The sequence below is a fragment of the Pteronotus mesoamericanus genome, unplaced genomic scaffold, assembly GCF_021234165.1.
Source record: "Pteronotus mesoamericanus isolate MK-2021 breed Mesoamerican mustached bat unplaced genomic scaffold, CSHL_Meso_final scaffold_533, whole genome shotgun sequence".
NCBI classification, from domain to species: Eukaryota; Metazoa; Chordata; class Mammalia; order Chiroptera; family Mormoopidae; genus Pteronotus; species Pteronotus mesoamericanus.
In genome coordinates this window covers 2,054,469-2,076,314 of record NW_026555320.1, presented here as the reverse complement: position 1 = coordinate 2,076,314, position 21,846 = coordinate 2,054,469, and the positions used below count along the sequence as shown (strand labels likewise).

At 51.9% G+C, this 21,846-nt stretch overlaps 1 protein-coding gene across 2 annotated transcripts in view; it reads right to left on the bottom strand.

Annotated features, from left to right (window-relative positions):
- Positions 1-21,846, bottom strand: part of LIMD1 (LIM domain containing 1) — a 56,709-nt gene that overhangs the window by 15,150 nt on the left and 19,713 nt on the right. The window contains exon 2 of one of the 2 annotated variants that reach the window (XM_054594672.1): positions 16,082-16,183. The exons of the other annotated variant lie outside the window; for it this stretch is intronic. Coding sequence (XP_054450647.1) covers positions 16,082-16,183 — 102 coding nt within the window. The remainder of the gene's footprint in view (positions 1-16,081; positions 16,184-21,846) is intronic. 2 annotated transcript variants of the gene reach the window in all.

Genomic DNA, 21,846 nt, shown 5'->3' with positions numbered 1-21,846 from the left:
ACAGACAGAGGCCCACTGGAGCACTGAGGTGAAAACCTGGGAACCCAGAAGCACCTTTGGTGTTCGTCAGTGTGAAAGATCAATGCGTACGTGGAGGGAGCATTTGGAGTTAAGAGTCACGGGACGAGATGCCACTCAGCAGTCACAAGGAATGAGCTGGATCCGCACATGTCACTATGCGTTAAACATACTGATGTGCGAATAAGGAACGCTGCCCAATGATGCATTAATGTGATAGGTACTTATATATACGTAAGTTAAAGCATGCACACAAACTAGTACCGCATGTTGTTTACTAATACTTGTACGTGTGGTAACAGCAGAAAAACTGGGACTGACGGATCCAGGCACTCGATTCACGATAGCAGCCGCCCTGGGGAAGGGGAAGTAGGATGGGAGGCCAGATGATTCCAATTTATCTGTAATAGTCTACTTCCTTCATAAAAAAAATAAGCCAAATGACAACATATGAATATTTGTGCATTGTGGGTGATAGGTGAAGTGATTTCCTATAGCACTTTGCTGTAGTTTTTTAACTGTATGCACACCCACAAACAACTTCTTCAGATGAAATTATACAAAACAAAAGGCAAATGACAAACTAGAGAAGGCATCCACACTATGTGACAAGAGATCTCAACCCTAATAGGCAAATAACCCAATTAACAGTCCAATATGAAAAAAAAAAGAAGGTAGGCAAAGACAGATGACAAAAGAAGTATGTATGGCCCAAAAATATTTTTTAAAATCTTTAACTTTTCTCACAATTTAAGAAAAATTGCAAATTAAAATGCTATCCCATGTTTTATCAGGCTAGCAGAGGCTGAAAGGAGCAGCACTTAAGAGTTCATAGCAACACTGACAGACGTCCTCCGCTCAGCGAGGGACAGCAGAAACAAGAACAGGGTTTAACAGAATTTGGTATTAAGTATTCATAGAATTTAGAAAGTTCAGAGTATTTTGACCCAAAAACTCTACTGTAAGAATTCATCCTGAGGAAATAATCGAGGTCAACCGTTTCAAGGAGCCTCATCTCAGCACCATTTAGAATAGCCTGAAAAATGACAGGACCTCATGTCTGGTTCCTGTAAAATAAATGATGGCATTTATACCACTATGCAGCTGCAAGAAGACTGTTTTCAAAAAGAAGTTTAATGATCCAGAGATGTAATTAAGGTAGTTTAAAGGGGGGTACACAAGTGTGCATGAGTGTATGTACAGATACCGATATACATGCTCACACACCTATGTGACTGCAAAAGTATACGCACGCCTGCGCACCTCAGATGTATACCAAATGCCCACAGTTGTTACCTTTGAGCATGGAAATGGGGGATTTTTAGTTAGCTTTTTTCTGCGATGATTATTATTATTCATAGCCTGGAATAAAGTGTAACGGAGCGAGGAGTGTGAAAATGGAAGTGGGGCGTGTTAGAAAGCTACAGATCTTTAGCTCTCCAAACCTTCTTCCCTGTCCTTCCTTCAAAGTTAGTTACCCGCACTTCTAGAAGGTTCTAGAACCTTCACAAGTACTTCCTAATTCTGCCTAACTAGGATAACAAGATGAGTGCTTACAACTAAGTGATTTCAGGGTTCACTCACAGAAACCCCTGACTGCCATACGAGTTAATTTTAGTTCGCAGACTGGCACTCAGTTCACTGAGCCACACCAGCCAGGGCTGCAAGTTAATTTTAATTATTTCCTTCATTCTGAGGTTTCCCAGGGGGATGCTGAGAAAGGAGGTGAGGCTGAGGTAACACTAGAGGGAGCCAGCAGGCCATCTGAAAACCCCACAGGGCTTCGTAGAGAGAGGTGAGGCTTCTGACCCACTGGGACAGAGCACCCAGCTCCGGGTCCAATAGGTCCCGAAAGTTCTAAAGAATCTGAGCTGGGAATTAATGTTTTGTTTTAATAGAGGGCAGATCACCTCTGTTCTAAAAATCATCAGGGAAGATCATCAAACGTGCCAGGGCACTGAACCCTCCTGTATTCTAAGAAACACAAAGTCAACAAGAGCTTTTACAACTCATGATGTCAACAAAGATTTTTTTAAGCGACGACAGCCGTTTGTGATTGCTGTCACTGCATATTTCTGTAAACGACTGATGAGGGTGTAAAATCATAAACTCTCTTTGGAAAGGAAACATGAAAATGTTTACCATTGATTCTGTGGGGCGGTCTGGGACTTCGCGCAGGGAAAGAATCTGAAATGTGCGTAAATATTTACTTAGATCTAAATTGGCAGCCTTACAGAAAATGACTACATAAAACAGAGTACATCTGAATGTTAAAATATTATGTAGCCATCGAAATACCATTCAAGTAAGTGTTTTAGTGATACTGGAAAATGCTTATATTATAGAAACATAATCAAAACACATTAGTTAGTGAAAAAAGAAAGCTGGATAACTGTATTTATAGTACAATTCCATTTCAGTAATTTACACACATACCACTGATATGCAAAAAAAGAAAAACACCTGGAAGATTGCAAACTAAAACTAATTGTGGTTACTACTGGTAGATTGCATTACAGGGAAATTTTGCTTTCAATTTTATAAAATTTTTAAAAACTTGTCTGGTATTATAGATCACTGGTTAGGTTGCATGAAAGGTAAGTTTGACTTACCACTTTATACATACATGTCAGTATTTAAAATTTTTTATAGTATTAGGTACGCTGGTAGATAATATGAGAGAAAGTTCGCTTTTTGCGTCACACATTTCTGTATTTAAACTTTCTAGAAGTGTGTATTTATAATCTAAAAAAATACTTTTCAAATTTTAAAAAGAAATCCCTTATGTAATAATATGAAAAGTAAAAAAGAGCTGAGCATTGTGTAGTTCAACGTAATGAAGAAATTCAAAGGAGATTGGAAAAGGAATCTGCCTGGGAGCGGCGGTGCCTGTCAGCGGCCACACATCGCGTCTGCCTCATGTGTGCGACATGCCCAGGGTTGGGGGTGTTGGCCGGCTGTTTGCTTCTTTATCCTCCACCTTCCCAAACTTTCCATAACAAGCAGGTATTACTTCGATCATCATTTTAAAAAGTGCCCAGCTGGCTCGACAAACCCTCCTGCTGCCAGTGCCCAGGGCTGAGACGTCCCATGTCCAGAGGCCAGGGGAGGGGCTTAGAGGCTGAACGCCTGCTTTTCCTCTCTTCAAAATCATCATCATCATCATCATCATCATCATCATCATCTGAGGGCTCCCCCGCAGACATGAGGGAGAGTGAGGGGCCTTAGTCCTCCCCGGAGGACTCAAAGTCCAGTCTTTACTTCACTCTTAAAAGCCCATCTAAATTTAGACATCAAATCCCACATCCAAATGTTTTAGTTTGTATTTTGTCAGTGGGAGAAAAAGGCTACCATCTGTTGATTGCCTTCTGTGTTTCAAGTACTGCATTTAGAACTTTCTATGTTATAAGAGCTTTTAAAATGTTTTAAAACACTGTCCCTCGTCACTGTACCATTAGTGCCCCTTTCTGCCCCGCCACATGCCTCTTACAGAGACGTCCACGCGTCACCCCGCATCACCTCCTCCTCCGGGTTTCAGCGAGCGTGGAAAGGGCTCACCGGAGAATGAGGTCGAAACAAAATCCATGCTATGCCAACACCACAGAGCAGCGTAAGGAGGCAGAACTGTTTATTTTTGGGAATCCCTGGGAATGGCACCCCAGGATCGCTCCCAACTCCCCAGGTTTCCTTTTCTCTTCTTAAAAACACAGTGCTTATCCATGAAACGTGATCATCTGCACTTGGTGAGTTCTCAGGCTCAGGGAAGCTGGCCCAGGCAGTGAGGGGCAGATGGGATCCAGGTTTGCGGGCTCTGTGCCCATGCTTGTCGCGCGGCCTCACAGGCGCCCCCTTGTGGGGCGCACTTGGTACATGGAATCCAGTTTCTCTGCTCCTCCCAAGGAACAGGGAAGGGAATTTTCATTTTTGAAGCATTTTCTATTTCCTGGGCACTTTACCTACACTGTATCTTGCTCAGTTATCTTGACAATTCTGTACAAATCTCTCACGAAAGCACACGTGGGATATAGCCTGATTGGGGACCCAGAACCGTCCCCACTGACATGGAAGCCAGAGGAGCCGAGCGCCACTAGGTGGCCCCAAAGCACAGCCAGGACCAGAGCAGGTTGGCGCAGAACTCCGCGCTGTAGGGTGGAGGAGGCTGGCAGCCATCATTTCATAAGTCCCGCAATAATGGGGCCCGAACTTGAGGCAGTTCACGCCCACGTATCACATTATGCGACACAGCCAGGCCAGCTAAGTAGAAGAGCTGGGATTGGCACCCAGGTCTCTCTGGTGCAAAATCACCACTTCCCACCATGCTATATGTATCATCTCCTTGTCCCAGACGGAACCTCTCTCAGGCCCAGTGGAAGAAGGGGGGGTTCCCGGCCTCCTGCCCAATCAAACTGCAGGGAAGTAGAGTGGGAGCAAGTGGGAGGACTGGCTGGCCTCACTCCCTGTGGCAGGACACGGAGGGCAGAGGTGACACCAAGGAGCCGGCAGCTACGGCTGTGCCAGCCGGCGCTCACATAGACCAAGGACGAAATGCAATGGTGGAGGGGTGATCACCAATCTATAAAGCCAGTGGTTCCTGAACTTTCGCCTGCTCAGAACCAGCTGGCGGCTGTGTTCAAACACAGATTTCCGGGTTCCAGGCCCCGAGATTCTGACTTAGCAGGTCGGTGAGGCGCTGAGAACCTACCTCTCCCAGGCGATGCTGCTGCTGGCCCAGGGCGAGGACCACGATGGCTGGTCTCCAAACCAGCACTTCCACGGGATGAGACCCACCTTGGTCAAGTGCTAAGACCTAGCCCACCCCTGGCCAATCAGCATCAAGCACCAAGCCCCCGAGGGACAAGGCGTGTCAGTGTGACATCTTTATAATTCTAGCTTCAGAGTCATCCTGCCACTGGTGATAGGCACACCCACAACACACCAGTTTTTCCAGAGCTTTAGAAGACAGGAGCTAAAGTTGCTCTTTATTTAATAGTTTATAAAATACTGACTAACAAAAGTACAGATGCATCCGGAATCCCCTGTAAAAGCCACTTCCCATAGACTCAGAGACTGAATATTTTATATTTGCCTTTGGGGCGCCTTTGGTAGAAAAGAGAAAAGCGGGCGCAAAGCCGGTGTGGCTGACAGAGGGGACAGCGGTGGAGGGTGCCGCAGGGAGAGGCCACAGCCAGCCAGCATCTAATCTGACAGTCACGCTAACCGGCAACACTCCCCATTCTTCCCTCCGCTCTAGAAATAGGAGCGACGCAGCTATTCTGGGAAAGTAATTGGCCCTTAGCTCAAAGGCCTCACCACAAATTTCAGTTTCCAAAATACCTCCCTGGAAAGTAAAAATGCAAGTTTTCCTGACAATGAGATGAATTCCCGAGAAAAGGGAGTAAACACTAGCAATCGTTTAGACTAGCGATTTTCAACCTTTTTGACTGCATGGCACACATAAACTAATTACTAAAATTCTGCAGCACACCCAAAAATAGATCTTTTGCCGATCTGACAAAATAAATAGGTCTAATTTTGATTCATTCACACAGAGCAGCTATTGTTGTGCTGGCTGTTGTCATTTTTTTATTTGACAGTCTAAGGGACAAGAGGTCAGTGCCTCTGACTAAATAGTCAGCTACTGCATGTTTTATAAATTCTTGCGGCACACCGGGTGAAAATCAGCGGTTTAGACTGTGCTTTAGTTGAATTGGTCATTCCAACCTGTGCTGCCCACAGTGGCCACCAGGCGGCTATTTGTATGCAAATCTAAGCTAATTTTTAAAAATTCAGCTTAAGTACTTGGACGAAGAACATGTGAAGGACCTGCCGGACACTCGTGACGAGGGCAGCCTTAGAGCATCTGCACTATTACACCAAGTTCTGTCCGATGCGCTTCTTCAAACAGCTTTTCCCAAAATAGGGCAATGCTTAAAACGTACTGCTAGTCACAAAGCCGCAGGAAGAAACCAACCACATCGGTCTGGCTCAGATGAAACAGATCAACCTGGATTTCACAGCTCATGATGCCGCCTCGGCGGCCACGGGACGCAGCGGCAGGAGGGGGTGTGGAAAAGCGCTCGGTCTGGCGTCCTTGGCTTTGCCACTTCCCAGAAATGACCAGCTGGCCCGTCACTAACTCCCTGGGCTCCCTGGTGGAGCGTGCTGTGGAGAGGACAAAACTGGGGTCCAGGGAGGGGAACCCAGCACAGTGCTGGCTTGTAAGAAGCACCTGACACACAAGGGCCTTCAGTTTCCTCAGTTGAAACCTCCCTGAGCTAAAAATCACGGCCGCCGCCACCTCCCTCTGTGCCCAACTCCGCCAGGTCTTCCTTCTCAGTTCACCTGTGGGAAGAGACCAGGTTTTGTTTTATTTTTAATTTCCACCTGTCAGATTTATTTTCATAATACAGTGGAAAAATGGAATACGAAACCCAAGGCCCAATTTACTCTGCCACATTGTTATGAAAGTTCCTCAACAGTCTCCACTTCTGCGCTGCTTCCCCGGCTTCCCAGCCCGCGCTGGGGGACGGCCGCGCTCCCGCTCCCTTCCCACCGGCCACCCTCGCGGGCACCGCTCTCTCAGTTTTACAGCCGTTCTGTTTGTTTTCTGTTCCCACCGTTCTGGACCACCACCATCCAGAGCAGAGAAGGAACCCCGCGCAGAGAAAAAGTCCTGGAGACTTTTCAGCAGAGCACAGAGCTGTGCGGAAGAACTTACACGGCCAGGGGAGAAGACATCTGCAAGGACGGGACAGCAGCGCCTGGCGTCCAGGGCGGGGCGGCGCGTATTCCCACCAGCCAGGCTGGGAAACCTCCACGGGGCACTAAGTGACCTACTCAGGGAGGTCTGCCCTGGGAGTGGGGAACAATTAGACCAAGCTCTGTCCTAAACTCACCTAACAAATCATACAAGCTACACTGGGAAGGGGCATTGCTGCCATATAACTTATTTGCAGACTCGAGAGAGCTCAAGAAAATTCAAAGGAATATGAAGGTACCCAGGACTCAACAAGGCACAACTCACAATGTCTGGCATCCAGTCAAAGATAACTAGACACGTAAAGAGGCAGGAAAACATGACCTGCATTGAAGAGGACAGTCGGGCTCTGGAAATCAACCCAGACCTGATACCGACATTAGAACCAGTAGAGAAGAACATTACAAATTGCTGCTGTATTCCAATCATCCAAAAAGTTAAGTAGTGACATGGAAGATATTTATTTATTTTAGAGAGAAGGGAAGGGAGGAAGAAAGAAAGGGAGAAACAGCGATGTGAGAAACATCGATCGGTTGCCTCTCGTACATGCCCACACCCAGGCATGTACCCTGACCAGGAATTGAACAGGTGACCTTTTGCTTTGTGGGATGACGCCCAACCTACTGAGCGACACCGGTCAAGGTGAAGGTATTTTTTTTAAAGGTCTAAATTCAACTGCTAAAGATGAAAATTAAAATGTCTGAGATGGAAAATACATTGGATGGGTTTAAGAGCAGATTAGACATTGCAGGAGAAAAGATTAGTGGGTATAAACACATAACCATAGAGACTGTCCAACAGGAAACAGTGAGAAAAATTAACAACTGAAAACGGCATGAGTGAGTATGAGACAACAAAGATACAGATGACACTGAACCTCTGATGGGAAACAACGGAAGAAAACAAGGGAACAACACCTTTGAAAAATTAAAAGAGAAAACTATCAACCTAGAATTCGATAACCCAGCAAAAAATATCTTTTACAACCAAAGGTGAAATAAAGATGAATTCAGACATTCAAAATCTGGAAGAATTTATCACCAGCAGATCTGTATGTACTACCAAAAAAAGACCTCAAACTGTTAAAGCAGTCCTGTTGGTCTAACATGGGGTTATGGGTGATTTTCTTCTCCCACGTATATATTTTATAACATGACTATAATTGCCTTCGTGATGTATAAAATACTAAAAATAATAAACTTCACTGATTATGAATAAGTGAACTCTAGTTTAGGAACAGAAGCTATATTGGCACCGTCTCAAATGGAAGCCACTGGCCACATGTGGTTAGCTAAATTTAATTAAACTTTTATTAAAGTGAAATTAAAACATCGACTTCTCAGTCACAGAAGCCACATGTCTGGGGCTCAATAGCCACATGTGGCCCCTGGCTGCCATCTGGGACGATGTGCGTCCAGAGTTCAGGAGGGCAGCAGAGACCTGGAAGCTGAGTGAAGGTGAAGGGGGCTGGGAGGAGAGGCCGCAACTGGCGGCCCCCGGCCCCTGGGACGCTCACCACGATGCCCGTGCCTGGGCTCTGCTCTCTGGATTCCAGGGATCAGGATCGCACAAGCGGAGCCTGGAGTCTGTATCCTAACAGGCTCCCCATGACTGTGACTGATGCACAGGAAAGGGTGAGGATCACCGGTGTGCTGGCAAGCGCTTACACTGCAAGGCCACCTGGAGCTGAGCTGGGACCCCAAGTCCCCGAGCACCAGCTGTGCGACCACTCCGAGACTCCACTTCCCCTTGTGTACATGCGTGTGCTGGGGAGGCACAGGAGGTGGCCGTGAGAAGACGAGCGAATACTCCATGAACACTGGCTCACGCGGGGACATCTGGCATCGGAGGCCCAGAAGTGCCGATGAAAACCAGGGGTGCAAAAGAAGTTGTTGGTGAGGGAATGTGCGAGAGAGGAAGTGAGGAGGGAAGGGAAAGTAGGGGAGCAGGAAGATGAAAAGGCCTGTATCAGTCAGAGCTCTCCAGAGGAATGGAATCAACTGTGTGTGTGTGTGTGTGTGTGTGTGTGTGTGTGTGTGTGTGTGTATGTAGACAGATCTACTATAAAAGGAACTGGCTCACACAATTATGGAGGCTGAGGCTGACAGGTCCCAAGATCTGCAGTCAGCGAGCTGGAGACCCAGGAGAGCCGACAGTGTAGTTTCAGTATTTTTAGTGTCTTTACAGGAAGGAAAAAAAAAAAGATGCCCTGGTTCCAATTCCTCACTTGTGGGAGTGCCCGCCACGGGGCCTTCAACTGATTGGGTGAGGCCCACCCATTCTGAAAGGGCAATCTGCTTCACTCAGACTACAGATTGTTAATCTCATCTAGAAACACCCTCCCAGACAGAAACACCTAGAATAATGTTTGATCAAGCATCTGGGCTCCCCATGGCCCATCAAATTGAAACACAAAATAAACCATCACAGGGCCAGAGCTGGGACAGAAGTTTTAAGAGAAAATTTTAGAGACGGGGCATATAAGAGAGAAAAGAAGAGAAGCTCTTAGGAAAATGAGAGCCCAGGAGACCCAGGTAGCATCGGCAATGCCAGAATACCATCCTCCTCTGGAAAAGCTCTTCCTCCCTAAATCCAGGATTCTGGCTCTGACATGAGGCACCCGGTGTGACATCTTCCCGCTAATTGGGTGCAGTGTCCCCGGCGCAGCGGCACACTCTCCGTTCTCCTCTGAGAGTTGGGGAAACGGTAGACACATTGGGCACAACCAGGTTTCACCCGTGGTCTAGGATTGCTGAAGGAAAGGAAAGCAGATTTCCACCCCAAACCACGAGTGTGCTTGGAACCCGGGTGTGGCCACTCATGTTGCAGGTTACACTGCAGTCCCCTGCACAATAGAGTTCAAAAACCCTGTTTTGATTCATGTGCCACCACCATGAAGAATCTGACGTTCTTCTACATCAGACACTTTGTGGCCTCTGGTTGAATCAACAAAGTCTGGCCTCAGAAACCGAGTCTGGTTCCAATTCCAGTGCACCCAGCAGAACTGGCTTTGCTACAGACGGACACAAGAGAGCCTTTGACCCACCCAATAAAAGCGGCCCCCCGCTTGCTCTCTTCCGACCCGCACAGCCCTTTGCCCAGCCATCTATTTTGGTTGTTTCCGGATTTCTCCCGCGCCCACTGATTGCCTTCAGGACCTGCCCACTCTTCCTTTCTCACATTCTTGATCTTCAGCTTCTTCCTTAGGTCCGGCTGACTCATGAGGCTCGGGCGTAAATACTGAATCGGATGAGAAATACTGGGATGTCTCGAGGGCTCAGAAATTCAGGGATCAAAGGCTTTGAGAAGGAAGAGAACTCTGATCAAAGCCCTCCATCTATGTCTCTGCTATGGGCGCAGCCCGCTAGGGAGTCCCATCTCCCCCCTTCCAGGGCCCAGGCAGCTAGCTCATCTGCATTCACAACCCCAGAGCATCCGAAAACCCAGCCTTTGCTGTCACACGGCCCCAAGGCGGCAGCCGCATCTGAGAAGTCATGGAGAGACCCCCTGTCCAGGGACAGCCGCCTGCTTCAGCACACATTGTCTTTAAGCAAAGGTAACAATATCATGGCTGATGGCAAGGGCTGTGGGTCCACACGGTCCTGGGCTCAAGTGCCGACCCCCGTACTTAACCACCAGAGAGCCACCCACAAGCAAGCTAAACTCTGCGAGCCACTGTCTGCTCGCCTGTAAGATGTGGGTGATGATAACGCCGAACTCACTGGGCTGTTACAGGACTTGGTGAGTCACTGGGGGTGGAGGCTTGGTGGGGCGAGGCTGGCAGGGAGCTAGAAGGCTCACCGATAAACTACAGCAGGTCCGCGAATAACGCCGTTTCATTATAAGGCTGATGAGATGCGTCAGGAACTTAAAACTCTTGTTTCTATCAATTAGCTTATGGTGAAACCGATTTAGTTTACCTCGGTTTGAGGCGCAGAACCTGGCGGTGAAGTTAAGCGAGGCCTCACTGTACTCATGAACACAGGGACGGTTGTTTTAGGGAAGCGGGCCTGCCATGAATCTAGGATGGCCTCCCTAATTCGGGCGCCAGTGATTGCGACTCTGAGCATTTTCGGAGTCAACGATAAATACGGTAAACAGGATTTCAGGGGCAGTATTTAGACTTAGTAAGAAAAACCAAGTAGCTGACCAGAACCCTCCTGTACTTCAGAACTCACTGGATGATGAGCTGCCAACCACCTGACTGACCTCTGTTCCATACACTGGGCTTATTTCTAGTTGTTTTATTTACCTGAAGGAATAAAAAGGCACCGTTCTAGGGTTCCAGATGCAGGCTGCCCCCTGACTCAGGCTTCCCCCGACTGGGTCTACCTGTGTGAGAGTTCACTATAAAATCCTCTCTCGATCCTTAACAACCACGGATGCTTGGTTTCTGGGAGGTGGGATGGGCAAATGGCATATAGTCTTAACTTTGTAGGGGTTTTCCCGTGAGGTACAGCCAGCGGGTCACAGTGCACCCTACCCAGGAGTGTAAGCACTGGGTCACAGCACTGAAAGTCACCGGCTCTGGCCTCGACTTGCACATCCCAGCCCTGTCCCCTGAATGGGCCCTGTCTGGCCCTCGGTGACCTTCCTCTGGACACAGGCCAGCACTGGGCACAGTTCCCGCCAGCGTAGAACACCTGTGCCCCAACCCTCACTCCCAGGACCTGGGCAACCCCTGTTCTATGAGCACCACCCAGGGCAGGAAAGCACAGGCAATGTCTTATCGAGCCCATCGCCTTCCAATTCCCACAGACGGGCCACGCATGGCAAACAGGTCTCATCTGGGTTCCAGGACGGACTTCCACTGGTCTTTACAAATTGACAAAAATCTCACTTCCCAGACCTGAGGCTGCCTGGGAGTGAGGACACAGCCCTGCCTTCTTCCTCCCTCATCGTCTATTCTGGAAGGTGCCAAAGAGAACTCCTCTTGACCCCACCAGTTCAGCACACGTTTTCTTCCTTCTCACTCCACCTCTCCGAAACCTCACACGGGCGCCAGCGTCTCCTCAGACAGGCCACTTGACACACAGTGTCCAGACGCAGAGGCTGTGGCCGCCAGCCAGGCCATGCCTGCGCTCCTCACTGACCCTCCCTTCCACTGCACTGCCAGCCGGCAGCTTCCGGGAGCCCAGTGGGGGCCCAGCCACGTGGGTGGGCAGGGCCTGTGGGGGGGGGGTGCGGAGGCAACACCAGCTCCCATCTCCATGGCAACCAAACACTCACTGCCTGAGAAGCAAGTCAAGAAAGAAGAGAAGAACTTTAACAAACCACAGAAACACCCACATGCTGCACCCGGAAGCTACTTCTGGGAGCGAACACCAAGGAAACAATTCAGCAGAGGGGGAAAAAAAAAAAACTGCATGCACAAAGGCATTTGCCAGGCGTGGGTGGTAATCAACAGCCTGGAATCCAACCCGCTCGATGCAGTCAAACTGTGGAACCCGCCCCCCCCCCGCGCATCAGTTACTAGGTAACGGCTCCAATGGTTAAGAGGAAGACAGCAAAGATGGGGACGAATTTACAACAAAAGAGTAACCAAAAAGGATATGCTTTACTAACATTTTGGAGAAACTGTGGACCCAGTTGTATAAATTTGGACAAAGCCTAGAAGGGAAAATACACACATGAAACTCCCATGTGACAGCAACAGAACAGGGGTCTGCCTCTAAGATTTTCTCAATGGCTGCCACGCTCTTCTCACAACTAAAAACGAACGGAACGCTGTCGCCTCTTGTCGGTGGGGAACCGCCACGGGATCCTAGAGACCCGGCACCCCCCACGGAGGAGGGGGCCTGAGTGGGAACCCCTGGGACCCGCCCAGGGCCCGAGAGGGTGGGAGGCTGTCGAGGCATCTCCCTTGCTCCCCAGCGTGCCTGTCACTGAGACGAGACAGCTCTTCCTCTCTGCTGAGGTGCGGGGCTGCATCCCGCAGCGTCATCGGGCCCCTCTTTGTGTCACCCTTTCAGGTGTGTGGGACAAGGACCCAGGAAGCTGGCACCTTGGGCATGTCTTTCGTTTCGCTGTCTGTGCAAGTCATAAACTGTCTGAACCTCCAAGTGGCTCAGTGTGTCTGTGCCAGTCAGGTCAGTCAGGCCTTGGCCTGGCCTTGTAAGCGTGTATGAACTGACAAGATCCCAGCATTTTATTTTAATAAATTATCAGTACAATCCAAGAAGTGAGTGTGTGTACGTGTGCGCGCGTGTGCATGCCTACAGAAACATCCCTATTACTGTGATAAATGAAGCGGGGAAACAGGAAGATACTCACACCCGTATACACACTCACATACACACACAATAACCAACCCGCAAAACGGGGGCACACAAGGCTCCTCTAGGTTGGGGCGCCTGGACTCCAGAGCCAGCTCCATGCCAGGTTTTCAATCTTGGGAAACTGTCTGCCCTTCTCTGGGCCTCTGTTTCCAGCTCCACCAACGAGGAGGCGGTGGGTGGGTGAGCCCGGCCGCAGTTGTGCCGTCCTCTCGACGCTGAGCTTCTTAGACCTGCACAGCCAGGCCGCAGGGCGCCCCGGTCCCCCCTTCTGCTGCAAGCTGGCACAGGCAGCAAGAAGTCAACCGAGCAAAGGCAAATGATTTCCGGGGTCCCAGAGAAGCCGCTCAGACACATGGCTGGTCTCCAGCCGCTCCGTCCAAGCGCAGAGGGAGTGACATGTCTGCGTACAACAGGAGTGTGTGCAGGCGCCGTGGCAAACAGGAAGGCGCAGCACTCACTTTTGGAGCGAGTCCCCGTCCCTATGCTTTCAGTAGCTCTGCTCTCGGGCCTGGGTGGCTGGCCCCAGAGTCACAGAGCGTGGGTCACAGCCAGTAGGAGGACATCGAGGAGCAGGCAGGCAGGACAACTCAGGAGAAGGGCTCCTTCCTGCTAGGGGAGGGGCGAAGGCTTCCTGGAAGGGGCAGCCTGCGAGCTGGGTCCTAAAGGCTGGTCAGAGTTTAAACATGCAGAGCAGGGGGAGGAGATTCCAGGGCGCTGTGTGTTCGGATGTGGAGAAGAGGAATCCAGTTTGACTTGGTAAGTTAGCAGGGAGCAATGGCAGAGGCCAGCCAAAAGGGCCTTGAATGCTGGACCCAACACCCAGCCCAGCCGCTTCCTTAAGCCTTTGTGCTTGGCATAGTTTGAAGAAAGATAAACTCAACCATTAAGAAACTGATAGCTAGGCACTACCTGGTGTGCCTCAGCAGATTGAGCGCCGGCCTACAAACCAAAGGGTCGCCAGTTCGATTCCCAGTCAGGGCACAGGCCTAGGTTGCGGGCCAGGTCCCCAATAAGGGGTGCACGAGAGGCAATCACATATTGATGTTTCTCTTCCTCTCTTTCTCCGTCCCTTCCCCTCTGTCTAAAAATAAATAAATAAAATCTTTAAAAAAAAAAAAGAAATCAATAGTCATGCAGCCAAAGGAGGAACCAACTGACTCATTAACAATATTTTTCCCCAACGACTTTCTTAGTTCAAATAATTGCTTGAGAAGAAACACAGCTTCTACTCGGTATTTTCTTTCTATCCTGGAAAATAAGAGCAAATATTGAGACATATTTTGGCAGGAGCCAAAAGTCAAAGATGGTTCTTAAAAGAAGGCACAATCACAACTCTCGCACAGCTACCGTGGAAACACGTGTCAGAGATTTTATTTAACTTGCGAATGACGGAGGGAACCAGGGAGCTGCAGTGACCAGGAGTCTGCAGGGAACCACACATGTGTGGCCGCCGGGGCTGCGCGCATTGACTTGCTGAACAGACATGAGACCAACAGCGGCCGATCCCCACAGAGCAACAGCCCCCCGCGCCTGCACCAGACAGTCTGCATTGTCACAGACAAGAAACGTGTGCGTCGCCATCAGGACTGTGCAATCTGCAGAGTGCAGCACGGCTCAAAGACAAGGCAAGGCCCAGGGCCCGGGGAATCTGCTAACCAGACAAAGCAGTTCCGCTGAGGTTCTCAGGAGACTTCACATCCATTCCGAAGCCTTCCCAGTTTCTCCCTACAGAGGTCCACACCGACCCCCGCACAAATGGTAAGCTCTCAGGCCCGGGCTTTGCAGGAAGCCGCAGTGAGGACCCACGCAGGAGGTTTAGCCCCTGGCCATCAAGGCTCGGCAGGTGGGGAGACAGGTCCCTGCCCACCTGGTTCACTTCAGGCCGGGAGTCAGAGGGCTGCTGAGAGCAGGCCCCTCCCCGCCCTCCTCCAGAGGCTCCTAAAATGAGGAGCCTGGCATGCACCCGGGGCGCTCAGCCCTGGCCACCGCCTGGCGTCGCTTGGGGAGCTTCAAGCTGTATGCTCGCCCCGGCCACCGCCTGGCGTCGCTTGGGGAGCTTCAAGCTGTATGCTCGCCCCGCTCCAGGGACTCCACCCATGGGGCTTCGGGTTCTGCTGGCCATGGCGGGGCAGCGGCGCAACTGGTTCCTATGCCCCCTGGTGATTCTCAGGAGCAGCCAGGACAGAGAACCCCTGGGCCGAACAATAGACCCCTTCGTCCCTGACACTCCAGCTTGGTTGTAATGTCTCCTGCTGCCTGACAGCTGCTAGCCTCGGTACAGAATTAGAGAACATCCGTGGGCCATGTTCCAGAAATGCTCCTCAGAACTAATCTCTGGTAGAGGCCACGAAACAAGCACAATTCCTGACTTGCTCAGCCTTGGCAAACGTCGTGCAATGTGTCAGAATCTTTCCACTGTGGTCGCCATCAAGTTGGGGAGAAGTTTGCTGAGCTGGGCACAGGCCCGGTCCCCCGGTTTGCTGCTTTGGTCATAATGCATGTACCAGAGTGCAGAGATGCCCACAGGTGTGCTCCTGAGCTGTGCGCACTCACAGGCGCGCACACGCGTGCACACTTCACACTTGTACAGCAGCCTTCCAGTCAAAGACTGGAGTCATGGAGTGTTGAAGGGGCCCCGCCTCCCACGGGGGTCGCTGGCTGGCCCCTGCCGTAGGGGAGGGCCCTGGCAACAGGCAGACGGTGGCAGATCCCCACGCGCCCCCACCCCCAACAGTTCGGAAACCTCTGACAGGCATTACAAGCCTGGCCTTAGCCGGGATCCCTCTGAAGCCACTCAGCGTATCACCAAAGTCCACCCAGGGCAACTCCTGGCACTCTGTGGTCAGTCACCTGACCTGGATGAGCCCTGGGCTGGTGGCACGGAACCCTGCTCCAGAAGGCACTGCCCCTTCAGTGAGGCCGTGGGGCACCAGGGGCCAGGGTCTCCACGATGGGTGCCCCTCCCGCCTCCCTTTCTTAGCCCCAACGATCCTCACCTCCCCCTCCTCCCGCACGCACACACACTTACTGCAGGCCGCGCAGGTGAAGCAGGCGTCGTGGTAGAGGTTCCCCATGGCCTGGCAGGCCTGGCCGGCCCCAAACACCCCTTTGCTGCACTTCACACAGGTACCTGCAGGGCGAGAGCACACGAGTGAGCTGGGCAGGGGAGGGACGGGGAGACGGTGTAAACCGAATCATCAAAAGCCCGTGAACAAAGCCCAATAATCCTCCCCATAAGCAGCTCCCCACCAAATCCTGCCAAATCTTGTGGGCTCCCCCTTTGAAATGTCTTTTTCTCTCACACTCCCTCCCCGAGCCGTTCAAGGATCAGTACTTCCAGCGGCAGGGGACAGCCATCAGGCTGGGCACCAGGCGTCCGCCCCCCGCCCACCACGCGCCTGCACTTTATCTACCCGCTCCCTGGCCCAAAGCTCTCAAAGTCTCCTGCCGTCTCTGAGACAAAGTCCGAAACACTGCGCCATGACTGCAATGTGCCAAGCACGCAGGTGGCAAGATTTCAGGTAAATGATTTCCTTCCATGCTCAGCGGGAACCACCGACTAGGATTTACTATCCTCACTTTTACAAAAGCACCAGGCGCCCTGCCCCAGGTCCGTCAGTCTGCAAAGCCGATGCTTTCCCCGCTCCCTCACCTCTGAGCATGACCCCCACCCCCCACCTCAGCTCCCACGCTCCTTGCTCATGGGCTCCCCTGCCTGGCACTCCGCGCCCAGCTTCCGTCCCTTCACACCCTCCAGGTCTCGCCCCCTCCCTCCGGCTCTCTGGCTCTGAGGCCACACAGTGAACCAGAAGCCAAAGAGCCAGGTCACCTCCCACGGGGCTCGGGTAACCCTGGTAGGCTCTCTGCGCACTAGTTCTCAGGTAGGAAAAAGGTTCATCTCGCTGGCCGTGCACGACTCAGGAGCTGCAGTGAAGGCTGCTTAGCAAACCAGGAGCCCTGAAGAGTTCATCTACCAGGGCCACGGCGTGTTCTGCGAGCGACCTGGGCTTGGACTCTGTCACGCCACAAGCTGTCATGGCCCACATAGGGGGCCGACGGCAGCCTCCCCCCGGGCTGCCGTGAGACACGTGAAGAGGGCGTGGCACAGGGCCCTTCCTTTGGTGGATGCTCAAGAGATGGGCACACGAATAAAAAGGAGGGTAATAGAGCTGCTGCCCTCAGCAGTGAGCTTTGTCTGAGCACGAAGGGAGCCCAAGACTTTCCGGGCCTCCTAGGACCTCACCTTGTGAACAAGCCAGGTGTCTGCCTGGGAGTCAGTCTGGACCAACCCGGACGCAGTGCGACCACAGCCAGGCTCCGGGCCAGCCCACAGGACGGAGGCCCTGGGGCCCCTCCACCACAGGGCTCCCCCATCGGCTTCCAGTGAAAAACACCACAGTTACATAAGCAATGCCAGCTGCATAGTAAGCAATGCTGGCTGCGCAAAAAACGATTCAGGGAAATGGACCAAAACGTCAAGAGGGGCTTCTTTAGGCTGTAAATGTATGGCTGGCTTTACTTGTTTGCAGTGTCTGTATTTAAAAAATAATTCTTGGAAGAGCAGGCATGGCTTTTGAGCTAAAAAAGAAAAAATAAAGTCTAGTCTCAAAAAAGTTTAAGTATGTTTAAATATATGGTATGATGTTAAAACTTTTGAAAAGTCAGTTTTACATACACACGTCCAGGGTCTGGCAGAAGTAACACCTGCTTGAGTGTGGTTGGTAGGGCAATAATACGGGTGCAATAATTTATACTTTGAATTTTAACATTTCACCGAAAATGTCATACAGTGTGCTTGAGCGTGATATTGTCATGTTGCAGAAATACACGCTTATGATTCTGTAATAAAGGAGGGCGTTCTTTGTGCTGCACCCTGCCCTGTATATAAGGCAAGCGCTCCCCCAGCGCCCCGCAGGTGCCGGCTCTCGGGCTCAGTCAGAGGGGGCGGCCCCCTCCCAACCCCGGTTCCGATCTGTGGGTTGAAACCCCCCAGCCCTCTGCCTGCAGGGCGGGCAGCCCTCTGTTCCAGAGCTCCTCTCGCCCCATGCTCACAAATGAGCGTGGTGTTGCCCCAAGAAACGGCTCTCGGGGGGATTTGTTCATGGAAAACTCCAGAGAACGCAATTTGCAGTTCTTCAATTTCAACATTAGGAAATTTTTCAAACATGCAGAAAAGTGGAAAGAATCATACAGGGGCCCCCCATACACCCACCACCCCAGTTCTACCACGGTTAACATCAATCAATCCAACTCCCACCATCTCTTTAACTGCTGTGAAACTGCCTGTGTGTCAGTGTCTACATGTGCCCGTGTCATGTGTGTGCGCATGTGTGCATGCATGCAGGACGAGACTGCTGGCAGCTGGTGTCCTGTACTTAGCAAGCCAGAAAGTAAACAGAGTGCCCCCGCTGCTATGAAATGGAAAACATCAAGGAACTCAGAGGCACCTGCATTTCTTTCTGCTTGTTAATTTCATGGACAACTTAGGCTGCTCTTACATTAGGAAATACATCAGTTCTGGACATGCTCGGAGCTGTGACCATCAGCAGGGAAGCTAACGTGGGGGCGGCAGGGTCCTGTTGTGACGTCTCCTCTGTACGGCTCATTTCAGCAGGCTCACCAGTCCAGAAACGGGTGGCGCAGGCGGCGGCTGCTGCGGGACCCGGAGGGCTGGTCACTGAAGCGGGCCGGGCCAGGTGTGGCCTTGGGGCGTCCCACACTGGGAGCGTAGGGACGTTAAAGGAGGGCATGGCATGCCTGCCACCAGACTAAGCACCCGCCGTGCTGTGGCAGATTCCTGGTTGCCTGGGCATCCACCTGCCTCTGCTGGTAAACAGCACATGCCTTCGGGACGGAGCCGTGTCCTAACCGGCGCCCTGCAAAGGCTCAACACCGCTCAATTGGATCCCTTCCTATGTAGCTCCATGCACAGCCCTGCCCTCTCCCTCCTCGTCCCCTTGTACCGGGTATACATGTCTGTCCCCCTGGTAGGTGTCTCTTACAGAGATTCAGAGTCTTATTCTGAACACCTGCAGCCACTGACAGAGAGCGCTTAGTAGGCCCTCAACAAACATGTGAAGACAGAAACAGATTACGTTTCTGAGCACTGGCTGAGGCCGGATGCCAACGCAGTGATGGGGGGATGCTCCTGGAAGTTGTCAAATGTCAAGTAATGGCGGGGTATCGATTGCACTGTCGGGGGACCCCGAGGTCTACGTCCAGCCCACCCCATCCCAAGTCCCCCAGTTGACCTGACTCTAAGCCTTGACCCCAAGCAATGGAGACCGGCTTGTCAGACGGCAACTGAGACACGCCCAACGCAGACTGGACGGATCGTCAGAGCAACACGAAGAGAACTCTGCTCACCCCCAAGGGCAACCCCCCTTCTTCCCTGCTGATCACAGGGGCCTCTTTCCTGAATACACTGTAGAAAGAGCCGAGGAGCCGTGTGGGTCAAAGGCGTGGCCAGTCTCTGCCCCCCGGCCCTCGCCGCGCTGTGCACGGGTGAGCGCAGGAAAAGGACCAGCCTTGGAGACCGCTGGCCAAGGCGGGAAGCCGAAAGAAAGCTCATGGTCAGCGGGGCGCTGTCGGCCCCCACTGAGACGTGAACTCATCTTGTTTGGGTTTGGGAACTCGATCAGAGCAGCTGTCCCACTCCTGCCCGTAAGGCGACCGGCAGGACGGACAGCGCCTTCAAGTGGCCGCAGACAACCGTGCTTCCTGCTACTTTATCTCTTGACGTCAGGCCTTCCTCCCCCTCCTGCAGCCAGCTGAGCGGCACTGTCTCCTGGCTTCCTCTTTATCGGAGGCCTGTGACCTACTGACTTCAACCTTGCCCCTCCCCTCATTCTCTCTCACTTAACTCCTGCAGCGGGACCTTAAGCGCTGACATCCTTTCTTAGCACGTCACTGTCTCACACAGATACAAAGCAAGGAAGGACTGTCAGCCAGAGTGAGGAAGATCCCAGAAGAAGCCACGTAGGTAGGAAAGTATTTCTTCCTTGTGGCTTGTGGTAAGTAGACAGAAAAGTACCACGTGGGCAGGAAACAGCTTTGTTCTTCCTTTGGTAGGAAAAAAAAATCACTCAAAGTCAATTTCATGTTTTAAGAAAAAAACGCACCTATCAGACCCCAGGCTGAGAGTTTCCTTCTAGCGAAGGAGCCGCTGCCAACACCTCTTTCTGGAGTCCAAGTTCTAGATGGAAAGATGTGTAACTTGCTGAAGGTCACGCCGCTGGGGCCTTCAAGCGATGGAATCCGAGCCCCGGCTCTAATCTAAAGCCCCCTTCTCCCCTTTGGTTGGCAGATGTGGCTACTCCACCCACACATATGAGCCCCCCAATAAAACAGGGGACTCCTTCCTCACCCCCTACACACCACCTGCTCTGGGGTTCAGACCCAAGAGCAGCCTGCCCCTGGTCTTCTCCTGGCAGCCGGGCCCGCCTCCCATTGGGACCTCAGCCACAAGGCTGTCCCCGCCCCCACCCCAACCCCCCCGTGGGGACCCTCAATTCCTCCTGCCCTCTGTCGGTGCCATTCGCCCCACAAAAGCTTCTCCCTCCTCGTGCTGAGCCAGGCTCTCCCCACAGGCCGGCAACAGCATGATGAGAAAAGGGGCCGCATGCCAGCCCTGCCCTCGTGGAACGGTCACCCAGAGGCCAGGGAGCCAGAGCCTGCCATGCTGACCGGTCTCGTCTAGGGTCCTGCAAAGTGGCCTGGGGAGAGGCTCAGGCTTGCGAAAGAGTAAGAAATACGTGTGCGGGTCTCTCATCCCAGCTCTGACACAGAGTCCCTAAATCCTTTGCAACTTCCTGGGTGATGGGACTGTCTTTTGTTCTAAGGAGGCGATTCTGGGTGGCGAGGGTCGCTGGAAAGACGAGCCAGGATTACAGCTGGGAACTCTCCGCTCCACCCTCCGGAGAGAGGAGCGGGCTGGGGGCCTGGAGAATGAGTTGACAACAGATCGCGCCTGCACAATAAGGTCTCTGTCAAAACCCTCGAAGTAGGGGGTTCAGGGAACGCTTCCAGTTGGCGGACACACCCAGGCACTGGGAGGGTGGCACACCGCCACTCCACGGGGCGGCGCTCCTGTGCCCAGACCCTCCTGGACTTCGCCCTGCGCATCTCTTTCCCTGGCTGTTTGTCTGTCTGCTTTATCATATTCTTCACCATCACCTGGAAAACGTAAGGTTTTCCCTGAGTGCTGTGAGCCATTTCAGGAAATAATCGAACCTAAGGAGGGAGTTTTGGGAACCCCGATTGATAGCCGGTCAGTGGGAAGCACGGGTGACAACCTGAACTAGTGACTGACATCTGCAGTCGAGGCGGGGGACAGTTTTATGTGGGGTCTGTGCTGACTCCCAGCAGGGTCAGAATTGAACTGAACTGCAGGTCACCCGGCTGGTGTGGAGACTTGGTGGGTGTGGGGAGGACCCCACGGCAGGCATCAGGCGCGTTGCAGGTGTGAGCCGCCGTGGCACAGAGAGGAGGAAGAGGCTCCCCGGCGCCTTGGCTCCCGCGTGGCCCCTTAGCTACAGGGCTCTAAAAAAATGTCCAACAGGGGAAAGGGAGAGTATGTCCTCACACTGCACTATAGTAACCCAGCGCAAACACCAGGGGAGGGCGAGGGAAGAAGAAGGCAAACTTTTAGAAAAGAAAGAGAGAGGGGCGTTTTCGCTCCTGCAGTTAGACTTACTGCCCACTAACCCGTTCTCCAAACTGCGTTGGACGGACGTTTTCACCAACAGCTTTAAGGACGTGGACGTGACATACGGCACGCTGCACATGTTTAAT